This window comes from Sus scrofa, chromosome 12, assembly GCF_000003025.6.
Source record: "Sus scrofa isolate TJ Tabasco breed Duroc chromosome 12, Sscrofa11.1, whole genome shotgun sequence".
In the NCBI taxonomy this organism is placed as follows: Eukaryota; Metazoa; Chordata; class Mammalia; order Artiodactyla; family Suidae; genus Sus; species Sus scrofa.
In genome coordinates this window covers 47,717,278-47,738,997 of record NC_010454.4, presented here as the reverse complement: position 1 = coordinate 47,738,997, position 21,720 = coordinate 47,717,278, and the positions used below count along the sequence as shown (strand labels likewise).

At 55.8% G+C, this 21,720-nt stretch overlaps 1 protein-coding gene across 4 annotated transcripts; it reads left to right on the top strand.

Moving 5' to 3' along the window:
* On the top strand, positions 458–21,100 carry INPP5K (inositol polyphosphate-5-phosphatase K). Of its 4 annotated transcripts, none has more exons than XM_005657013.3 (12): positions 466–712; positions 2,530–2,637; positions 2,960–3,068; positions 6,749–6,865; positions 7,431–7,606; positions 8,136–8,247; positions 8,924–9,033; positions 17,578–17,764; positions 18,656–18,793; positions 19,041–19,124; positions 19,351–19,393; positions 19,574–21,100. In XM_005657013.3, exons 1-12 carry the CDS (start codon positions 666–668, stop codon positions 19,612–19,614), a joined length of 1,272 nt encoding a protein of 423 aa, XP_005657070.2. In that variant the 5' UTR covers positions 466–665; the 3' UTR covers positions 19,615–21,100.

Below are 21,720 nucleotides of genomic sequence, written 5' to 3'. Positions count from 1 at the left end.
AAAAGCTGGAAACACTTGAACATGGGAGTGGAGAATGGAGGCGCTCAGTGATCAAGAGGAGAGATGACCTGTAACGGGGGCGGGGGGGTGGGGGACTGGATTATATAGGCCGACAACGGCTGGGTTGCGCCCCTTCGCCCCTCTGGGCATTGAGAACCTGGACGGAGCGATGAGGACCGAGGCCCCAGACCACGTTCAGTAACAGTGAGCCTGGGCACGCAGGAGAGCTTCGCTTGGGCGTGGCAGCGACTTCCGCCGGAAGACGACTCCTCCCGGCCGGCCTTACGCGAGGCACCCTGGGAGCCGCGGGGGCGGTGTCTGGATCGCCGCCCCGCCCCCGCCGGGCGGGGCAGTGTTGCGTCGGGTTCTGATGACAGGAGGACACGCCCCTTGCGTTCCCGCGTCCCCTTGGCCCCTTTCCCCTCCGCCTTTCACCGTTTCGCGCTCGTTGGAGAGTCCCGCCTCTTCCCCCGGGCCGCGCCACCCAGAGCCTTCCGTGCGCCTAGGCCCCGCCTCTTACGGAAGCCGAGGCGGAGGGTCGGAATCCGGAAGAAAAACAATCGAGCGAGTGAGCTGACCGGCACCTGCTACCCGATCGGGACAGATCAAGCCAGGATCCGCTGAGGCTGGGAGACGCGAACCAGCCGGGGCACCGCGTGGGAACGATGGCTGCCACGAACCCCCAGACCGAACCGAGAAGCAGGACGCTCAGGTGAGGAAGGCGGCTACAGGCAGGCCCGCCTGCTCCGGGCGGAATCACTGCCTCCGACTCAGTTGGGGCTGCGGATCTGGGGCAGAACCAGACTGGGAGAGAAGGGGCCAGACCTACAGGGCTGCTTCTAATTCAGAGGCCTCCCACATTCTCCCAGGTCGGTACGAGAGGGCTATGTTGGGCTTGAACCTCGCGCCCCCTCCAAACTTAGGCTGCTAAGCTCGTTCCCTCTTGGGGGCTCCAAGTAGGTGTTCCAGTTGGCTTCTTGAGGAGGCAGCAGTGTTGAGCTGTTTGAAGTTAAAAACATAACAAAGCATTCACTCCTTAGCTTTGGAGTAGAAATCTTATTCTTTGGATCAGCACATACATCATGGGGTCTGCCTGATCCCGTTGTGACCTCCTGAAATCCGAAATCAGATTTGGATAACATCCTTTAGTGAAGTGATAATAGCCTGGTCCCATGCTTGCTCTTTAACGAGGAACAACGCTAATCACCAGCTCAGAGCCGGTCACGATGCAAGGATTTGCTGCTAATCGTCCTTCGTAAAAGTGGGAACCAAAAATCCCGGCTTTGGCTCTCCATGCACTTAGAGCAGGCCCCTGGAAGAACAAGGAGCCTTGCAGTGAAAGGGCTGCCTTCCTTCCTCCTCCGTTGGACAGCAGGGGGAGATCGTAAACAATCGAAGCACAGAATCTCTGGCCGAGGGCCTGGGAAGGTGGTTTTTGTATTGTTTTGTTGATGTTCGTAGGGAGGGGCAGGAAGTTGCTGTACGCTGGCCAAGAATTTCTTGCAGTTGTGCTTTTTAGAACATGGACCTCGAAGAACAGCGTCTGGTGGGGAAGAGATGTTAGGGACATTCTGTCCTTCTCTCCCACCCCCCACGATGGGTCGACTGCTGTTAGAGATTCGCCTCCTTGTGATGTGCCTAGGAGTCACCTGAGGCTTGGTGGCTCTAATTGGTCTCTGCAGGGTTCGTAGCCCCTGCCTGCCCTGTACTCCACACAGTCTGGAGGCTTCCTGGGAGCGCTGCTTTAACTCTTCAAATGAAGAGATTTGCGAGTCTGTCCTTCCCCGGAGCCTCAGATGGGATCCAGTGTTATTGAGAGCTTCTGATTCGATGTGTTGCTTCCCAAGTGTTTGTATGAACATGGAAAATGTTATCCAGCTGATGACGTTTCCCAAAAGAGGCTAGACTCTTGAGATGTTGAGAAACTTGTTATTTGGAATCTTCTTAGGCTCTCTGAGATGCTTGGCAGAATTGGTTATGCTCCAGGAAGGAGTGGGAAGGAAATGTGGTGTCTTTATCTCTGTTATTTTTGAAATTCCTCTGTCTTGTAGTCCTAAGCCATCTCACAAGGTGAAAATTGAAACCTCCAGAATCTCTCTGGTGGTGGACGGAACCCATGGATTGAAGGGTGGGGAGCTGGAAGTTGACTGACCCATAGATGACTGCTGAGGTGTGAAGGGCTGGTGGAATTAATAAATCTCTGGACTCTCCACCCCATCGCCACCCCTTCCCTCGCCTGACTTTTGGGCCACGCTGGTAGCTCTCCTAGTGTGCTGGCAGCTCTGCACTGGCGTTGCCAGGCACAGGCAGCCATGGGCCTACACAGAGGAGCCAATCCAGGGTGGGAATTTCCTGCTTCAGGGGATAGAGGTGAAGGGGCCCTGTGCCCTCCTCCAGATGCAGAAACATGCGTTTCCCATTCTGACTCCGCCGACTGTGGGATTGTGGTGCAGCCCTTCGCCCACCCAGCCCCCGGTCTGGTACCTGGACGACATCTCATCCTCCTTCCTCCGTGGCTTCCCTTCTCAGCATACATGTCGTGACGTGGAACGTGGCCTCTGCAGCACCCCCTCCAGACCTCAGTGATCTGCTCCAGCTGCACACCCCGAACCTGAATCTGGACGTGTATGTCATTGGGTAGGTGTCTGCAGGGCCCGTCCGCCACCCCTGTGTCTGAGCTCAGGTAAGCCCGACCGGTCCCAAGTTGTCCCCGTGGGGAACCGCTGTCGCCTGGACACCCTTGCTCTGGGGCCTGAAGGCCTGGAGCTTTCAGGCTGCGTCAGGGCCATGCAGCGTCTGTTCTCCTGGGTCATAAAGGGCAAGGGGCTGCCCATCATCAGCCAGGGGAGGGGAGACCACCGTCACGAGAACCCGAGGCCAGCTGAGGGCAGGACTAAAAGTCCGAGGCAGAGGCAGGGCCCTCCTGGCCGGGGGAAGGCCTCTGACCTGGGATGGGCAGTTTGCAGGAAATGAACTGTGGGATCATGAGCCTCCTTTCTGACACTGCCTTTGAAGACCCGTGGAGCAGTTTCTTCATGGATGTGCTTTCCCCTCTGAGCTTCGTCAAGGTAACTTACAGTTCACGGGCACCTGGGAAGTGTGTCTCCCCTCCTGCACGCATCCCTAGTCCCTTGGTCTCCCTCTCAGGCTCTCGGGCTCTTTCCCTTTTTTGAAAGGCCCCAACCTCAGGTGCAGTCGCAGCTGGTTCCCTGGGGCTCCTACCTGCCTTGTGTCTTTCCAAGGTAGCTGGAGCTGAGCTGGGACCCCAGGGGCTAGTTTAACAGCTAGATATTTTTCAGGTTGAGAGAATTCCTTAGGGAGGCGCAGCAGGGCTTAGTAACACCTCAGGGCTCACCCCCCACCCCATCTCCACTCACATGCCCCGCCCGGAGTACAGTGATTGCTGTCCTCTATAGAGTACTTACTTGATATTAAGCATTATAAATAAACTCTTATATACATTATTTTAAAATCTTAACATGCTTGGTGGCTCAGCAGGTTTAGGATCTGGCATTGTCACTGCAGTGGCACGGGCTCAGTCCCTGGTTTGGGAACTTTCACCGTGAGGATGCAGGTTTGATGCCTGGCCTCGGTCAGTAGGTTAAGGACCTGGCATTGCTGCAAGCTGTGGTGTAGAGCGCAGATGCAGCTTGGATATGGCATTGCTGTGGTCGTGGTGTAGGCTGGCAGCTACAGCTCTGATTCCACCCCTAGCCTAAGAACTTCCATTTGACGAAGGTGAGGCCATAAAAAGAGAAAAAGAAAAGAAAAACCTTAACTCTCTTGAAATATGAGTATTAAGACTCAGAGGTCATACAGGCTGTCTGGGATTTGAATCCAGATCTTTCAAACTTCATAACCCTTGTTTTTTGTTTTTTTGTTTTTTTTTTGTTTTGTTTTGTTTTTGGCTACGCTTGTGGCATGCAGAGGTTCTGGGCCAGGGATTGAACCCGTGCAGTGACAATGCTGGATCCTTAGCCCTCTGAGCGGCCAGGGAACTCCCCATAACTCTTGTTTTTAACTACTATACCTTATTACCATACTAGTGGTCTCTAAGGTTGACAGGTAGCCCATGACTCGCTCTGCTGATATCGGAGGGTGTCACTCTGATCATAAGGGACTGGTACCTCAAATTCTCAGGGGCGCAGCAGTTAGGAGAGGGGAGCTAGATGTCGAGGAAAAGGGTTCTCAGTCTGAAGGGCCAGTTGGGAGTCTACAGACAGGTTCTAGATTGCTGGATCTCACTTTTCTGCTCCACACAGCTGAGGGATGAGACACTGCTGCTCAAAACACCTGCTTCTTGGAACTACCAGAATTCCTCTCGTCCCTTTCCTGGGTGACTGGATTTCTTAGAATCAGTTTTGTCTCCCTAATATGCCTAAGAGTCCTGAGGCAGGAGCTGTGAGTCCTCCCGAGAAAGGCATGTTCGAGAGAGATTTGGTCCTGCTGCTGAGGCTAGATAATGCCTGTGCCCAGGCGCTTGGCTCCCTCCAGATCACACAGGCCTCTTCCTGCAGACATAGAGCCCGATCTTCTCCGAGGGCAGAACCACTCCTCTCTCACCACCCACTCCCTTCCCAAGACTGGAGGCCTCCTTGTACCTCGGCTAACTGGCAAGGGATTGGTGGAATGGAATTGAGCCAAGGAAATTAGCTCATCCTGTGGCGTGGACACAGCTCATTCTATCCATGCGGCCTCCTGAGGTTGGGAGACCAGCCTGAGGGCCTGGCATCCAAAGCAGATGACCGTCCTTCCTCTAGCCAAGCGTGGAGGTAAAGGGGAGCCCTGCCTGCCGCCTGTGGCTTGGGCCGGAAGTTGCCAGCTATGGGCTGAGGGTTGAGAAGCCCGGGGCCTGACAGCCTTTGCAGGCTCCAAGGCTCCCAGCCGCCTCCCTCTTGTCCCTTCCTTAGCTCCGCCTACTTCCTTTCCTCCAGCTCCAATGTCCCCCATAAGTCTCCTGCCTTTCCCCACAGCCCCACCCTTTCTCCTAATCTGAAGCTTTCCTGCCCCACCCCCACCTCCATCCTCCCTGCCCCACCCCCACTTCCCTGCCTCTTCCCAAAGTGGATTCGGTGGTGGAGCCCGGTGGCCCAAGTCTGCTCTGTGGGTTAAGATTAAGCTTGAAACTCTTCCAGAATCTTTATCAGTTCCCTGGGAGTCAGCCCCTCAGGGTCCAGCGCTTCCCCCATCCCCCCTTGTCATGCTTGCACCTGAAAGGGGGGCCCTGGGGGTGGAGAGTGAGGTGGGGGACGCATTTGGAGCAACCTCTGCCCATCCCTAGGTTCTCGCACCTCCTGGATGTGGGGCTCCCCCGGCTTTGACTCCTGCGCTGTGCCAGAGCGCCCGGCCTGTGGGATCAAGTTGCATAATTCCTGGAAGGCCCCAGAACACGCTCCCCACCCGGGGATTTCCTCCTTGGCCTCTGCACCTCATGCTCCGGAAATAGCTCCTGGTGGTGGATGCAGAGCGCCCGAGGCTGAGAGAGGGTCACTGGCCCATTCCCACCCCGCCTCCGCGGTGGCCGAGAGCGGGGATTTGGGCAGGCCTGGGCCTTTGGCCTTGTCATCCACGTAGTCTTCCTCCTGGGCTCGGTCTCGTGAGCCTCAGTCCATCTGCAGAACAGGGACGGCGCTCCCTTAAAGGGCTGGCGTGAAGGTTAAGTGCGCTGGGAAGCCGTCAGTGGACGGTAGCCATTCTCCCCAACCCGCAGCCTCATCCTCTGCACTCTCTTAGCCCCTCTGCGTTGGACACCAGCTGCCCACAGTCTATAGTATTTTTAGTAGCGTGTTCTTAATTTCCACTGAGCTATAACAGTGTGCGGAAATTAAGTGTACCGTTGGATGGATTTTTATAGCATATGCAGCCACGTTGGAGAACATTTATGGCAGCCTAGAAGACTGTCCCATGTCCCTTCCCTGCATTTACTCTGAAGAATCCTTAAACCAAAAAATAATAGGTGCCAGTTAATCCAGCATCTTTGAGATAGAGTCCTGCTTTATCAATGAGAAAATAAGCTGAGGTGTTCCCATCGTGGCGCAGTGGTTAACAAATCCAACTAGTAACCATGAGGTTGTGGGTTCGATCCCTAGCCTCGCTCAGTGGGTTAAGGATCTGGCATTGCCGTGAGCTGTGGTGTAGGTCGCAGACGTGGCTCGGATCTGGTGTTACTGTGGCTGTGGTGTAGGCCAGCGGCCACAGCTCCGATTAGACCCCTAGCCTGGGAACCTCCACATGCCTTGGGTGCTGCCCTAGAAAAGGCAAAAAGACAATAATAATAATAATAATAAAATAAATAAATAAATAAAATTTTATTTTAAAAAAATAATAATAAGCTAGACTCATCCAATAGCAAATACGACAGCCTGAGCTGGGATTTGAACCCAGAGCTGGCCATGAGCCACTGCCCGTATAGTGTCTTTTTTTTTTTCTTTGTCTTTTTGCCTTTTTCTAGGGCCGCTTCCCATGACATATGGAGGTTCCCAGGCTAGGGATCTAATCAGAGCTGTAGCCACTGGCCTATGTCACAGCCACAGCAATTCAGGATCCGAGCCGTGTCTGCAACCTACACCACAGCTCACGGCAACACCGGATCCTTAACCCGATGAGCAAGGCCAGGGATCGAACCCTCGACCTCATGGTTCCTAGTCGGATTCATTAACCACTGCGCCACGACAGGAACTCCCCCATATAGTGTCTTTTAAGTTCCTCCTTGAGGCACATGAATGAGCATTGCTCTTCCATCCTGCAGGTCTCCAGCGTCCGCATGCAGGGGCTCCTCTTACTGGTATTTGCCAAGTACCAGCATTTGCCCTTTATCCAGATCCTCTCTGCTAAATCCACCCCCACTGGCCTCTTCGGGTATTGGGTAAGGATGGAGCTGTGGTCTGAGTCAAGAGCTCGGGGTGCCTCTCCCTGGGCTGTGAAGGGCTGGGGGCTTTGGAGCAGGGCCGATAAAGAAAGGGGGTGAGGGAGTTCCCACTGTGGCCAGATGGGATTGGTGGCTTCTTGGGAGCACTGGGTGCAGGTTTGATCCCCAGACCAGCACAGTGGGTTAAGAATCCGGCATTGCCACAGCTGTGCCTTAGGTCACAACTATGGCTCAGATCTGATCCCTGGCCCTGGAACCCCCTATGCCTCAGAGGGCCAAAAAAATAAATAGGGGGGTGTGTGTGTGAAATGGATCTTAGCACTCTGTCCAGGCCAGTGCCCTGCACAGCCACCTTCCCTCCTCAGCGGGGCTTAGGGTCCCTGAGACAGCTGGCTGGGTGAGCTGGGCCCTGTGGACAGAGAGGCACTCTGGGGAGCTGAATGTCTGGCCCTGGGAGAATTCCTGAAAGGTGAGACCATCTGCCCTCAGGCCCAGGACGGGAAAAGAGCGGTGTGTCCCACCCTGAGCAGCTCCCCACCCCTCTGCCCACCTGTCCTACCAGGGGAACAAAGGGGGCGTCAACATATTCCTGAAGCTCTACGGCTACTACGTCAGCATCATCAACTGCCACCTGCCCCCACATATGGCCAATAATGACCAGCGGCTGGAGCATTTTGACCGGATCCTGGAGATGCAGAATTTTGAGGCACAGGATATCCCCAACATCCTGGACCACGAGTGAGCATGCAGTGCTGAACTGCCGCCCTGGCCCTCTCCCCCACGCCAGCCCAGCTCAGCGGGCTCTGCCTGGCCACTGCTTCCCAGCCAGAGGCAGTCTGTTCCATCTCCCGCCCTCTCCCAGCCTCTTCCTGGCGCCCCTTCTGCTCTCCCATCCAGCTGTGCCTGCCTGGAGTCCGGGACCCCTTCCCTTCCCCGCCTAGAAACGCTGGACGCTTCCGAACATCCCGGGTCAAGAACCTCGTGGTTCCTGAGGTCCCCGGAAGGGCTGGTTCTCAGCCTTGCCGGGTGCGCAGTTGAGGGGGGCGGGGAGGGCTAGACCCTGCTCCAAATGTGCCACTTGCCCCTCGGGCTGGTCTCTTCAGCTTAAATGTCATGGTGGGGGCGGTGAGAACAGTCCTGTCGGGGCCCCGCCCTTGTCTTCTCACCTGTGCCCTTGAGTGAGTGAGCTTGGAGCTCACCCCCTGTAGCTCCCGCCTCTGACCGCGTCACAAACCCTCAGGCCACCTGCCTGCCTTTCTTTCTGAAGCCTCATTCTCTGGTTTGGAGACATGAACTTTCGGATCGAGGACTTTGGGTTGCACTTTGTTCGGGAATCCATAAAACATCAGTGCTACAGTGACCTGTGGGAGAAGGATCAGGTATCGGGTGAAGGGAAGGCCCCCCAGGGGGTGGGCTGAGCCCGAGGTGGGGGGAGCCAGCAGGAAATGAGGGGAGGTTCCCTGGCACCTTTCTCCTTTCCCAGGCCTAGGACGACGTCCCTGCTCCCAGGCCGGATGGGGTCTAATAGGGCTTGGCCCCTGGGGTTGGGCAGCCAGTCCTGGAGGGGCTGGGGCACGGCTGCTAGGTGTGATTGACACGGGGAGTGAGAAGGGCTTTGGCCCGCTGTGTCCCTGCACCGCGTACCAGCCCTCTTGTGTCCCTGTCATCTTCCCCATCCCCAGCCTGGCTTGCCTCCTGGAGGATGAGCTGTCACCCCTTTGGGGGACCCTGGCTACCCCAGCCTCCCCTCTGACACAGTCTGCTAGGGGCCCCCAGGGAGGTGGAATTTAAAGCCTGGTCCCTCTAGTCCAAGGGCTGGGAAGTAGCAGGCAGCTCCCTCCTCTGGGACTGTGGGGTAATGTTTGCAAAAGGATTGGGCTGCTCTCCTGGGGGGGGCCTCCTCCCCCGCGCACTGGGGCTGGGGCGCTGAGGAGGTGGCGTGGCCAGGCTGAGTCCTGCCTGCTGCAATGACACGTGCTGATCCCTTGGGTGGAGTGTGGTGCCGGGCCGCTGGGTCGGGGCTCTTGGGAGACGGGCCTGTGCCTTTCTCTGCAGCTCAGCATTGCCAAGAGACATGACCCTCTGCTCCGGGAGTTCCAGGAGGGACCCCTGCTCTTCCCGCCCACCTACAAGTTCGATAAGAACTCCAACAACTATGACACAAGGTGAGGGACTCCACCAGGGAGGATCAGCCTGTCGTCACAGATCTGGAAGCAGCCCGGGAGGAGGGACGGGAGGCCGGTGGGCCTAGGGGGGCCCTCGTGGCAGTGGGAGCTGCCTCGGTGTCAGGGAAGTAGGACTAGACGCCGCCATCACCTCTCAGGAGTGTCCCTCCCGCCCCCTTCATGAGATGGTGACCATGGGAGCTGTCCCAGATTGTGCTCAGGAAAAGCAGAAAGGGGAGACAGTGCTGGCAAGAATAGGGGCTGGGAGGAGTTCCCGTTGTGGCTCAGTGGGTTAAGACCCCGCCTAGTATCCATGAGGGTGCAGGTTCCAACCCTGGCCTCACTCAGTGGGTTAAGGATCCAGCGTTGCCACAAGCTGCGGTGTAGGGTGCAAGATGCAGCTTGAATCCCAAGTTGCTGTGGCTGTGGCATAGGCCAGCAGCTGCAGCTCTGATTTGAGCCCTAGACTGGGAACCTCCATATGCCTCGGGTTTGGCCATATAAAGAAAAAAAAAAAGAATAGGGACTGGGGGCAGGGCAGGTGGAGCCAAAGGAGAGGGGAAAAGAGCTAAGTGGTGACTTGGGTGGGTCTGTACTGCAGTATTCTGGGAACCCCTGCCCCCACTCCCTGGAGATTTCTGGTCCTGCCCGGAGCGGTGGGCAGAAAGCTTGGCTCAGCCTGTTGCTGTTATAAGCACCCCTTCCCAGCTGTGAGCGGGTCGGGTATGAGGAGGATGAAGTTGGGGCTGTCAGTGGGACAGGGAATGGGGAATGACACAGGGACAGTGCCTCTGGTAGTTAGAACCGGAGCGCTGCCCCTCTGCTGCGTGACCTTGGACACAGGATTGAAGCTTCAGTTTTGTCATCTGTAAAAGGGGGCTGATAACAGTACCTATTTCGTGGAGCTGAGGATTAAATGAGACCTTGCATGTGCTGAGCCTGGCACCTGACACCCAGTAAGCCCTGTGGTAACTGCTGTTGTTATGTTTAGATTCTTGTCCCCAGGGGGTAGTTTTGCCAAAAACCTGTCTAAGAAGCTGAGAAGGTGCCAGGCGACCACGAAAACCTTAGGCTTAGGCGGGGGGCAAAAGTCGCTCTGGCAAGAGGTCCCCGGCCCGATTTAGGGCCAGGATCCTTATCTCTTTGAAGGGAACGAAGAACCCCCTGCACATCATGGGATTTCATTTCCTCTCCAAGGTGCGGCTCCTTCCTGCGCTCCACTAGCAGGACTTGGGGGGTAGGAGGTGCCTTCAGGGTAACTCGGGGTGCTGGGACTTAGCGTGTGAGAGGTGGAGCTGCTGGCCCAGTGCTGGCAGTGGTGTGGCAGAGCCACCACGACGTCCCGCCAAGGAAGGGGGAACATGTGAGCTACTTCGCGAGTGTGGAGCAAGACGGAGTGGGGTCACGGCCGGGGCAGAGCACATAAGGAGAGGCCACGAACACTGGCAATAGGGTCCAGTCTGGGCAACGGTGCCAGCCTGAAAGAAGGTTAGAGGGCAGGCTTCAGCTGGCCTGCTGGCCTGGGTCCGCCGCTGCCCGTCTCCCCGGCCGTGCATTGGAAACAAAGGTCATCTGGGAAGTCGGCAGGTGTCAGTGGGCCAGGCTGGGGGCCGGGACCCTCTACCCACTGACTTCAACCCTCGGTTCAGCAGGAAGAGACCTGTTGACAGGCCCTGTGACCAAGTGTCCCTTGGCCCACACCCCCCGGAAAACAAACACCAGGAGACTGGAAGTCGCTGAGACTGCACAGAGTGGCTCCGAGAGGCTGAGGGCCTTCCCCAGGTGGCTCGGCTAGTGCTGGCGGAGCTGGAGCTCAGCTCTCTGGACTGTGTTGCCCACTGTTCTCCTCTAGCCCACAGTGCCTCCGAATGCACAGCCAGTCTTGCAGCAGCAGCCGCAGGAAGGAGAGCAGGATCGGGTAGCAAAGGCCTGCTGAGGAGGAGGCCGAAACTTCAATCCACACGACAGATGCCGGCCATGTTGTGATCGGCCTTCCGGAGCACTTAGCATAGAGCAGGCCTCGTGCCGAATGTTCTAATGTTCTGCCTGCATCCTTAATCCACGCAGTCTCATCAGGGAGATACGGTTCATACTGACTTTTTACAAATAAGGAAACTGAGTCTTGGAAGATCTAAGTGACAAAATAAGTAATAGAGCAAGAATTTGAACTCGTCGTGGCGCAGTGGTTAACGAATCCGACTAGGAACCATGAGGTTGTGGGTTCGATCCCTGGCCTTACTCAGTGGGTTAAGGATCCGGCGTTGCCATGAGCTATGGTGTAGGTTGCAGACGCAGCTCGGATCCCACGTTGCGGTGGCTCTGGTGTAGGCCGGCGGCTACAGCTCCAAATCGACCCCTAGCCTGGGAACCTCCAGATGCTGCAGGTGCAGCCTTAGAAAAGGCCAAAAAGAGAGAGAGAGAATTTGAACTCAAGTCTGTGTGACTCCAGCCTCACACACCTCCCCCCTTGCCCGGAGCCCAGGAAATGAAGGAATGTCTGGACCAGAACAGGGGGCGTTCCTGGGGGACATCGTACCTGAAACATTCCCCCTGGGAGTTCCTGTGGTGAGCAGGGCCTGAGCCCCACGAGGGGAAGAGAGACATTCCCGTCTAATCCATCTCTTATTCATCCTTGGAGACCCAGTTCAGACACCATCTCTGCTGGAAGGCTTTCCCTTGCCCATTTTCCAGAGAGTTCGCCCCTGCCCTTCTGCTGCCTGCAGGCCTTGCCTGCACCATGGTTTCAGTGTTGCTTTTAAGACACAGCGTGCCTTTCTTGAGGTGCTCTGAATGCCCAGGGCACCGACGGGACCTGATTTATGACCATCCCTGGTATGTAGCATAGCGCCGGGCATGTGCTTGAACTGGGAGCCTGAGAGGACAAAAGGAACAGATACGGTATTTAAGGAGCAGCCAGTTGAGGAGAGGGACCCACCCAGAGCAAGGGAGCCAAATAAACACTCTCAAGTCCAAGAGTTGGCCAGTGGAAGGTTCCAGAACTCTGTGCGGAAGTGCCAAAGGAGGGTGAAGCGAATGGTAAGGAGGCGGGCAGCTGAAGCCAGGAGGAGTCAATGAGGGCTGTTGTCAGGGAGGCAGCAGAGTTGGCAGAAAGAAGGGCAGGCATTCCAGTCGGTCAGCACAGTCAGCAGCACTGGGGAGAGGCACCTTGAGCACAGCCGACCCGCCCTGCAAAGGCCCCGGGAGCGAGCCGAGCGCGGGCCGGGGTGCGCAGCTTTGCGGAACAAAGTCAGCCACCTGTCAGGGGACAGTGGAAGGGTCGAAGGTGGAAAATCCGGTTAAAATCAGGGGTTGCAATTAGGTTCCTTTACAGTTGAAATCAACCCAGTCAGCCAGTCAGCCTCTCTGCTGGGCAGTGAGCACATTTTATGATCAGTCTAGTCAAGACTGAGTCCGGAGTTCCCGTTGGGGCACAGCGGAAACAATCCAACTAGGACCCGTGAGGATATGGGTTCCATCCCTGGCCTGGCTTAGTGGGTTAGGGATCCAGCATTGCCGTGAGCTGTGGTGTAGGTCGCAGGCACTGCTGGGATCTGGTGTGGCTGCGGCTGTGGGGTAGGCCGGCAGCTGTAGCTCTGATTCAACCCGGAGCCTGGGAACCTCCATATGCTGCTGTTTGGCCCTGCAAAGCCAAAGGAAGAGAGCTTTCAGACTTGCAAATGGAACACACTGTTACTTTGGGGTCAGTAACTTGGCTCAAGTTTTCTAGGCTCTTAAGCCAAGAGAATCTGGCAGAGCTACATAGGGTTTTAATTTTTAGAAAGTGAGGACACACTGCAGGCATACCTGGGAGATACTGCAGGTTCATTTCCAGACCACTGCAGTAGAGTGAAGGTCATAATAAAGAGAGTCACACAAACTTTTTGGTTTCCTGGTACATGTAAAAGTTATGTTTCTGCTGTACCGTAGCTTAATAAGTGTGCAATAGCATATGTCTAAAAATGTACATGCCTTAATTTAGAAACGCTTCTTCAGTGGGAGTTCCTCTTGTGGCTCAGCCGGTTATGAACCTGACTAGTATCCATGAGGACGTGGGTTTGATCTCTGGCCTCGCTCAGTGGGTTAAGGATCTGGCATCGCCACAAGTGTTGTGTAGGTTGCAGATGTGGCTCAGATCTGGCGTTGCTGTGGGCTGTGGCGCAGGCCGGCAGCTGCAGCTCTGATTCAGCCCCTAGCCTGGGAACTTCCATATGCCACAGGTGTGGCTGTAAAGGGCAAAAAAAGAAAAAATCCTAACCATTGTCTGAGCTTTTGGCAGGTTGTAATTTTTTTTTTCAATAATAACATCATCACAGACCACCATTATCAATTAATGAAAAAGCCTGGAGTTCCCATTGTGGCTCAGCGGTTAGCAAACCGGACTAGCATCCATGAAGACTCAGGTTCGATCCCTGGCCTCGCTTAGTGAGTTAAGGATCCAGCAATGCCATGAGCTGTGGTGTAGGTTGCAGATGTGGCTCGGATCCCGTGTTGCTGTGGCTGTGGTATGTGCCGTGGGTGTGGCCCTAAAAAGACAAAAAGACCAAAACAAAGCTTGAAATATTGCAAGAACTGCCAAAATGTGATCCCAAAACAGGAAGAGAATAAACGCTGTTGGAAAAATGGCTCCAGTAAACTTGATCCATGCAGGGTTGCCACAAACCTTCAGCTTGTAAAAATATTTTCGGGGAAGTCCAATAAAAGTGAAGCCCAATAAAACAAGGTGTGCCTGCAATCTCCAGAAACAAACCTTGCACTCCGTCACCACCGTTCAGGCAAAAAGTTTGTTTAGCAAGGCCCCGTTCTGGTGAGGCACCCTGAACGGGCCACTATGGGGCAAGCTGCAGGAGACAGGTGTGGTGGAAGAAGGGCACCAACTTCGAGTCAGCAACCTGGGCAAGCGTCCAGCTCTCATCCGGCTTCCACTTGGACAGTATGACCTCGCTCAACTTCAGTGTCCTGTGCAAGAAGGACAATGTGACCTGTAGCACCCATGTTGGGAGAGTTAGAGCAGCCCGATGTTTAGGATTAGAACACATTTAGCACCTATGTTGGGAGGATTAGAACACGTTTAGACTCCCACGTTTAGCTATTATTATTAGGAATGGAGAATTGGGGGAATATATATAACATTTATTTATTAGTATTTCTGACTTTTGTTTGTCCCATGAGCTCCTCAGCGACTCTGTCAATCCCATTTAGCAGATTCCCCAGTTGCCTGGCATATAATGAGGGCTCTGTAAAGCTTGTTGAAAGAACGAACAATACAGGTGCCCCGTGACGAGCGTGGACCAGGCCATGGAAAAGGAGGAAGGGGAGACAGGCTGAGATGCTGGAGGGGAAGGAGAGTCAGGCTGTGGTCAGGATGTGGGGAGAATCCTGGGCTCTTACCATAAAAGGGAAGTGGGGGTGGACGGACGCTTTGAAGGGGAGAGCGATGCATTTATGTGGTTCATTACCAAGTGTTAAGAATTGCTAGGCGCTGAATGTTGGAATTTGGCCTGGAGATTTAGTGTCTGCGGTTTCTCGGGTGGACATCCCACTTTCCGGTGTCCTCTGAACCCTCCTCAGAAGAGTGAAAGGTTGAAACAACCCAGGAGCCCCAAACAGAGGTGACTGGGCCAGTCTCCACTTCTTGACCACGCCCTCAACAGTGTCCCTTTGAAGTCAGTACCGTTGTCACCCCCTTAAGGATTGAAGAAACTGAGGCTTGGAGTAGTGAGGTCACTTGCCCAAGGGCAGACCTTATTATTTATTTATTTATTTATTTAAATATGGAGTTCCTGTTGTGGCGCAGTGGTTAACAAATCCGACTCGGAATCATGAGGTTGCAGGTTCGATCCCTGCCCTTGCTCAGTGGGTTAAGGATCTGGCATTGCCGGTGAGCTGTGGTGTAGGTCACAGATGTGCCTCGGATCCTCGTTGCTGTGGCTCTGGTGTAGGCTGGTGGCTACAGCTCCCATTAGACCCCTAGCCTGGAGATCTCTGTATGCTGCAGGAGCAGCCCTAGAAAAGGCAAAAAAAAAAAAAAAAAAAAAAAAAAAAAAAAAAGATTACTTATTTGTTATAAAAAGCTTTAAGTCCGGAACAGGCAGGTGGAAGACAAGGACAAAGCCGGGAAGGGCAAGAAGCTTCCATGCCCTCTCCCGAGGCGCCACTCTCCCCAGATCTCCATGTGTTCATCCTGGATCCGCAGAGTTTTTTTTTGGGGGGGGTTTGGTCATTTGTCTCTTTAGGGCCGCACCAGCGGCATATGGAGGTTCCCAGGCTTGGAGTTGAATCGGAGCTGTTGCTGCCAGCCTACACCACAGCCACAGCAATGCTAGATCCGAGCCGCATCTGGGACCTACGCCACAGCTCATGGCAACGCCAGATCCTTAACCCACTGAGCAAGGCCAGGGATTGAACCCGCAACCTCATGGTTCCTAGTCGGATTTGTTTCCACTGCGCCATGACGGGAACTCCCAGAAGAGCTCTTAATTAACAAGCCAGAACCTTCCTTCAGTGGGTCTCTGATTTTAGCGTCAGAGTTCACCACTGAGGCACCATTCTGCCTCTCTGGTTGGAAAACCATATTCCTATCAAAGCAACAAACTACATCAGAAATGTTTGTTAAAAGTCGTAAGGCATGGGGTTCCCGTCATGGCTCAGCGGAAACAAGTCCGACTTGTATCCTCGAGGATTCGGGTCCAATTCTGGCCTTGCTCAGTGGGTTAAGGATCCGGTGTTGCTGTGAGCTGTGGTGTAGGTCGCAGACGTGGCTTGGATCTGGTGTTGCTGTGGCTGTGGTGTAGGCTGGCAGCTGTAGCTCCTATTTGAACCCTAGCTTGGGAACCCCCATATGCCATGAGTGCGGCCCTAAAAAAAAAAGAAAAAAGAAAGGTAGTAAGCGGGAGTTCCTGTTGTGGTGCAGCGGAAACGAATCGGACTAGTATCCATGAGGATGCAGGTTCGATCCCTGGCCTCGCTCAGTGTGTTGGGGATTCAGCGTTGCTGTGGCTGTAGCTCCAATTCACCCCTAGCCTGGGAACTTCATATGCTGCATGTACACCCCAAAAAATAAATAAATAAATAATAAGTGAATAAAGCAGAAGACAAAAATAGCATTTCGGACTGATTATAAGTGTTTGAAACTGTTTACATTGAGATTAGATGGGCTTTTTTTTTTTTTTTTTTTTTTTTTTTTTGGCCATGCCTGCAACCAAAGTTCCTTGGCCAGGGATCAAACCCAAGCCACAGCAGTGACACCACCAGATCCTTAACCCGATAAGCCACTAAGGAACTCCCAAATGGGCATTTTTAAGGAAAGGGGTTGAGCTTGGGGTTTGGGGATTATCTGGGTTTCACAAGCACTTGTGGCGTCCCTCCTAGTCCGCGGGCTCCGTACTCAGGCTGAGGATACGCGGGAGGCTGCGAGAGAGCCAGTGCCTGCCTTCCGAGCTCACGCACGGACTGATGGGCTGACTGGGAAACAGTACACTGTGATGTAGTGTAATCGTAGATGTATTTGTGCAAAATGCTTTGGACGCAGAGGTCAGGGACGCTTTATGCTAAAGACAGCACGGGCATTGGGCCTCTCCCTGTGACGAAGGGTGTCCGGGCAGTAAAGCTTCCAAGAAGAAAGGCCCAGAGGCTTGAGAGGGTTGCCAGGGTGGGGTGGGTCTGCGGCAGAGGTGGGAGATGACAGCCCAGGGGCATCAGACTCCTGTCTACTTTGAAAGCCGCACGTGGAGACTTGAACTTTATTCTGGAGGCCTGAAGTCTCCTTACAGGTCTTAAAATAGGGAATCACCCGACCAGGCTGTGCGGCCTTGTTCACACCCCTCAGGGAAGCTGGCAGATGAAGAGCAGGCTGGATGGTTCTCAGGTTGACTCTTGACAACAAAGCCTCATAGTAGCCGGTGTCCACAGAGAGCTTGTGTTGTAGCACGTGCGGTGCTGAACAGGTTTTGTGTTGGATCTCAGTTCATCAGCAACCCTGTGACATGACTGTTGTCATTATCTCCATGTTACAAAGGAGGAAGCTGAGGCCCGAGAGGCATTGGCCTGGTGATAAGGAGCCCATGGGTGCAGTCAGGCCGCCTGGCCTTGAGTCCCGGTTCCCCCGCTCGGTGGCTGGGAGGCTTCGGGAAGTTGCTTCTCCCTCAGACTCATTTTCTCCGCCTGTGACGAGGGAGCTCATGGTGCTGATCGCAGGCAGGCAGGCAGCGAGCCTTCCCTCAGCGCTGCCCTTCCCTGACCGAAGGTTCCATCTTTAGGAAGGGGGACGCCAAGGTCAAGCTCAGGTCTCTCTCCAAAATCCAAACCTCAGCTTCGATCTGCGGCTGCCTTTGTTAAGACATAGGAAAGGCTTGAAATGGCATGTTTCTGAGTCACAATTTGATTCATCAAAGCGTGGGCTAGACGGAGGAGGGTCCTTGGCTGAGTCTGACAAAGGCCCGCATGCTCTTGATTCCACGGGGCACCCCTGCCGCCATGCGGGGCTCCTCTAAGCTCGTGGGGGTGCCGACCCCTCTCCTCCCATCCTTCCTCTGCCCCCACCCCCAGTGAGAAAAAACGCAAGCCTGCGTGGACCGACCGCATCCTTTGGAGGTTGAAGCGGCAGCCCCAGGCCGACTGCCACCCCCCCACACTGCCAGGGCCCCACTTCTCCCTGGTTCTGAGGAGCTACGTCAGCCACATGATGTACAGCATCAGTGACCACAAGCCTGTCACCGGCACCTTTGACTTGGAGGTAAACGGCCCAGCCGCCTGGCAGCACCTGGCAGAGGAGCAGCCACCCTGGGCCATGTCCCCAAACCCTCCCGCCCTGGTTGCAGTGTCAGCAGATCCCCCAGGGGAGACCTGTGGGAGGACACGATTGCCCTGCCTCCCAGCTCAGGTGTCCCGGCTCTTCTTGTTGATGGCTCTGTCTGTCAAAAACCTGTTGAAACCCTTTGTCAATAGGTTTCCATTTCCTCTTGGTTCTGTCCCTTGGGGCTCCTGAGGTCCATTATGCTTATTACCTACTGGGTGAGGTAGGACTTCCTTTCATTTGTCCTAAACCCATCTGGCTCAGGTTGCGAAGGGAGCCCCTCTGTCCTTGTGCTTGTAATGGCCATCTGATGGCCAGGGTGCTGCTGCTGACCTCCTTTGAGCTGTGGCTGCCCTCAGCCTTCACCTGTCCATGCTATTTGTCCATCTTTATCCCATCATGACTCCCTGTGCCTGTAGCTGTGCTCACCAGAGGCCCCCAAATTGGGTTTGCACCTTTTGGGTCGGAAACCCTGGAGGCCTGAGAGCAGCGTCTTTCTCACCTGTCAGCAACCCCCCACCCTCCCCAGACCTCGCCACCCCCACGCTCACCCCTCAGCACTTGGCTGTCTGTTCGGTTACCCATCTGGCCCCAGTCCCATCCTCCCTGGCAGGGCCAGCTGTCTGTCCGACAAGCCTTTGGCCCTTTCTTTCCAGCTGGCCAGCCAAGGTCTGATGCCCTCAGGGCAGCTTTGCGGAGATCTCTGCCCGCACCCTGGGTGCCCCTCCTCCCCGCACTGACCCTGACCTATTGGGAGGCCCCAGCATGGACTGTTTCTCTCTGAGAAGGGAATGATGCTGTGGGATTTCACCCCCCTTCCCCTGTGTGTAGCTGAAGCCGCTGGTATCTGCTCCGCTGATCACCCTGCTCCCCGAGGGCCCGTGTACCACCGAGAGCGACCTGCTCATCAGCTACTCCCTGGCCTCGGACTTCCTCAGCAGCCCCTGGGACTGGATCGGACTGTACAAGGTGATGCTGTGGGCGGGGCAGGGAGCGTGTCGGCCACGCCCCCACCCCGGCCCCCACCCCGGGGTCTAAGAGCTCGTGGGGGCGGGGCAGGGCACAGAGACTAAGGAGCTCCCTCTTCCACCCCAGGGGTGCCTGCCCACCGAGGAGGCAGAGGATCAGCCCCAGAAATGAGACCACCCTCTCCCTAGGATATGACGTGGGGCCTGGGTCCTCCCAGACCACTGACCCCCTGATCCCCCTCCCACAGGTGGGGCTGCGCCACATTAATGACTATGTGTCATATGTCTGGGTCGGGGACAACCAGGTCTCCTTCGGCGACCAGCTGAACCAGGTACCTGCCCCCTCTCCTGAGCTAGGTGTTCCGCGCCTCCAGCAGGTAGGCTTGCCTGAGGGCTGCTGTCTTCTGGAAGGAACAGAGCCAGTTTCCCTTGTCACTGAGAGCTGGGCCTGGGGCTGTGGGCCTGACCCCCTTCCTGTCTGTCCCCGCCCCCACAGGTATACATCAGCCTCAGCGACATCCCTGAGACTGAGGATGGGTTTCTCCTCTTTTACTATAGCAACAGCCTGCGTTCTGTGGTGGGGATAAGCAGACCCTTCAAGGTAAGGGACGCTGGTGAGTGAGAGAGGGGCGGCACTGAAGACTTGAGCCCATCGTCGTCCCCCAGGCCCCCGGCCGAGGAGCCCTCCCCCACGCATCCTTTGGGGAATGGGGCCCCTGGAAGGCCCAGAGCAAAAGCCTGCGGTGGCCCCTTGCGCTCCCCGCCTGTTTTATTCCTGCAGATCCAGCCTCGCTCCTTCCTGGAGCAGGACTCACTGGATGAAGCCCAACCACAGATCTGAGCCAGGATGCGAGTGAACCCGGGCGGAGGCCGGCGCTGGCTGCCAGCTCTGCCTTCACTGCCAGGAGCACTGGGGGCCCAGCCCTGCCCCCTGAGGAGGCTGCAAGTCTCCTCCACCTCCCAGGGCGAGTTCTAGCCACACTCCCTCCCTCTCCGCAGTCCAGATCTCCAGGATCAGCCCCTTCAATACAGGTTTCTGTGGCTCAGGTGTGAGTGAAACCAGCTAGTTTGTCAGCAGTGAAGCTCTAGACAGTCCGCTGGAGGAAGGACCCTCCAGCTTGCATCTCATTTCTCCATCTTCCCCACACACACACTTGTAGTCCTGCCCAAGCAGGCCTGCCGGGCACATGCCCCATCTGGCACAGGCCCGCATTCTTGTCACGCCACCCTGGGCCTTAGGCTGCCTGGGAGGGGGAGATGCTCACGTTTGTGTAGACTGCGTAGACTGGTTGGCGAAGGCAGCATTGGGTTCTAGGAGTCTTGGTATCTCATTGCCTGTCCCCCTGAGGGGTGGGCAGAGGGTCTGGGGTCCCTGCTTTCTGCAGAAGCAAATGACTAAGTAGGCAGGATGGAGGGGGGCCTCCACCCAGGCTCTTACGTAGGGCTTGTGGGCAGGCTGATGGTGTCCTTCCGCCAGCACCTCCATCCTCACCCCTAGAGTCTGACCCAGAAAGTTCCAGGGTGTGAGCAGAGAATAGGACCCTGGTTCACTTCTGCTAGTGGATCAGCCTCCGTGCCCCCAACCGGCCCTCCCGTGAAGTGTTGGCAGGTGGTAGAGGAGCTGTGGCCACAGACTTTCACAGGGTGGGCCTTGCGCAGTCCAGCTCATCTGCCCCTACCTTTACCTGCTGTCACCGGCCAGAACCCTGCTCTCTCTTTAGAGCGCTGTGGGACCTCGGAGTGAGGGCAGGTGGAGAGGAGAGCCAGAATCCAGCCGTTGTGGAGAATCTGGCCCCGGGGGTCTTCCGAGAGCATTCTCCAGGTGCTGCATGGGCCTGGCCTGTCCCCACTCCCACCATTTGCCTTCAGCCTCTGGTGACTCAACGGCCCTTCTCCCTGGAGGAGACACCTCAGGGAGCCTGCTCTGTGACTGTCACTCCCATCCTACCACCTGCAACCGAGGGACACTCCTGCATTCTTACTCCACCCTGGGAGCCATCAAGAACTGTCCCTCTCGGAGTTCCTGCTGTGGTGCAGTGCGATCAGCGGTGTCTCTGGAGCGCTGGGATGCAGGTTCGATCCCTGGCCCAGTGCAGTGGGTTAAGGATCCAGCAGCACTGCTGTAGCATAGGTAGCAACTGTGCCTCGGATCTGATCCCTGGCCGGGGAACTCCATATGCCATTAGGGGCGGGGGGGGGGGCAAAAAAAAAAAGAACTGTCCCTCTGGCTTCTAGCAGGCCATGGCCAATCTGTGTTCTGTGGCTGTTGCGTTGGTGGATAATTAGAAACATGGCTTTTACAAATGCACGTGACTCCGTCATGATGGTGCTGGGAGCGGGCACACGGTAATGGGCCCTGGCTGGACCCCAGGACGAGGGACCTGTCGTCCAGGCTAGACTGTGTCTGAGAGTGACACATGTTGCCCAGGTGGGAATGGGCTGAGGTTCTGGGATGGTGGCCCTCTGGGTCCCTGGCCCAGGTGGGGCGTGTCACCTACGCTGTTGGGTACTTGGTTTACTCTGCTGTTGAGTAGGTAGGATGGGTTTCCTGGGACTGAGCTCTCAGCAAGGTGCTCACTCTGCTCTCGCGGTTCCTCGCTCCCCAGCTGGCACTCCCTCCCTCCTTAGTCTGAAGCCCTGGCCCAGGGTTAAGGTCTCCAAACACCTCACCATCTCTTCTCTCTGCCCCTCCTCTCCCCAGATCCCTCTGCCCCGGTGTCCCCATGGTAACTTCTGTCCCTGCCCCCGGCACACACGCACACCCAAGGAACCCTGAGCCCTCGAACTTGCCCACTTCTCACAGGCACAGGCGTTGTGGGTGCTGCCACAGAGCACCCTTCATCTGGGAACCGGACAGGGAAACCAAAGCTTGAAGAAGTGGCATCAGGTGGCTTGGTGGTTAAAGAACCCGACTGGGATCCATGAGGA

Coding starts and splice junctions, on each gene's coding strand:
- INPP5K (XM_021066068.1), top strand. CDS start 666: ATGGCTGCCACGAACCCCCAGACCGAACCGAGAAGCAGGACGCTCAG. Junction 2,638..2,959: donor CTGGACGTGTATGTCATTGG/GTAGGTGTCTGC, acceptor TGGGATGGGCAG/TTTGCAGGAAATGAACTGTG. Junction 8,248..8,923: donor ACCTGTGGGAGAAGGATCAG/GTATCGGGTGAA, acceptor CTTTCTCTGCAG/CTCAGCATTGCCAAGAGACA.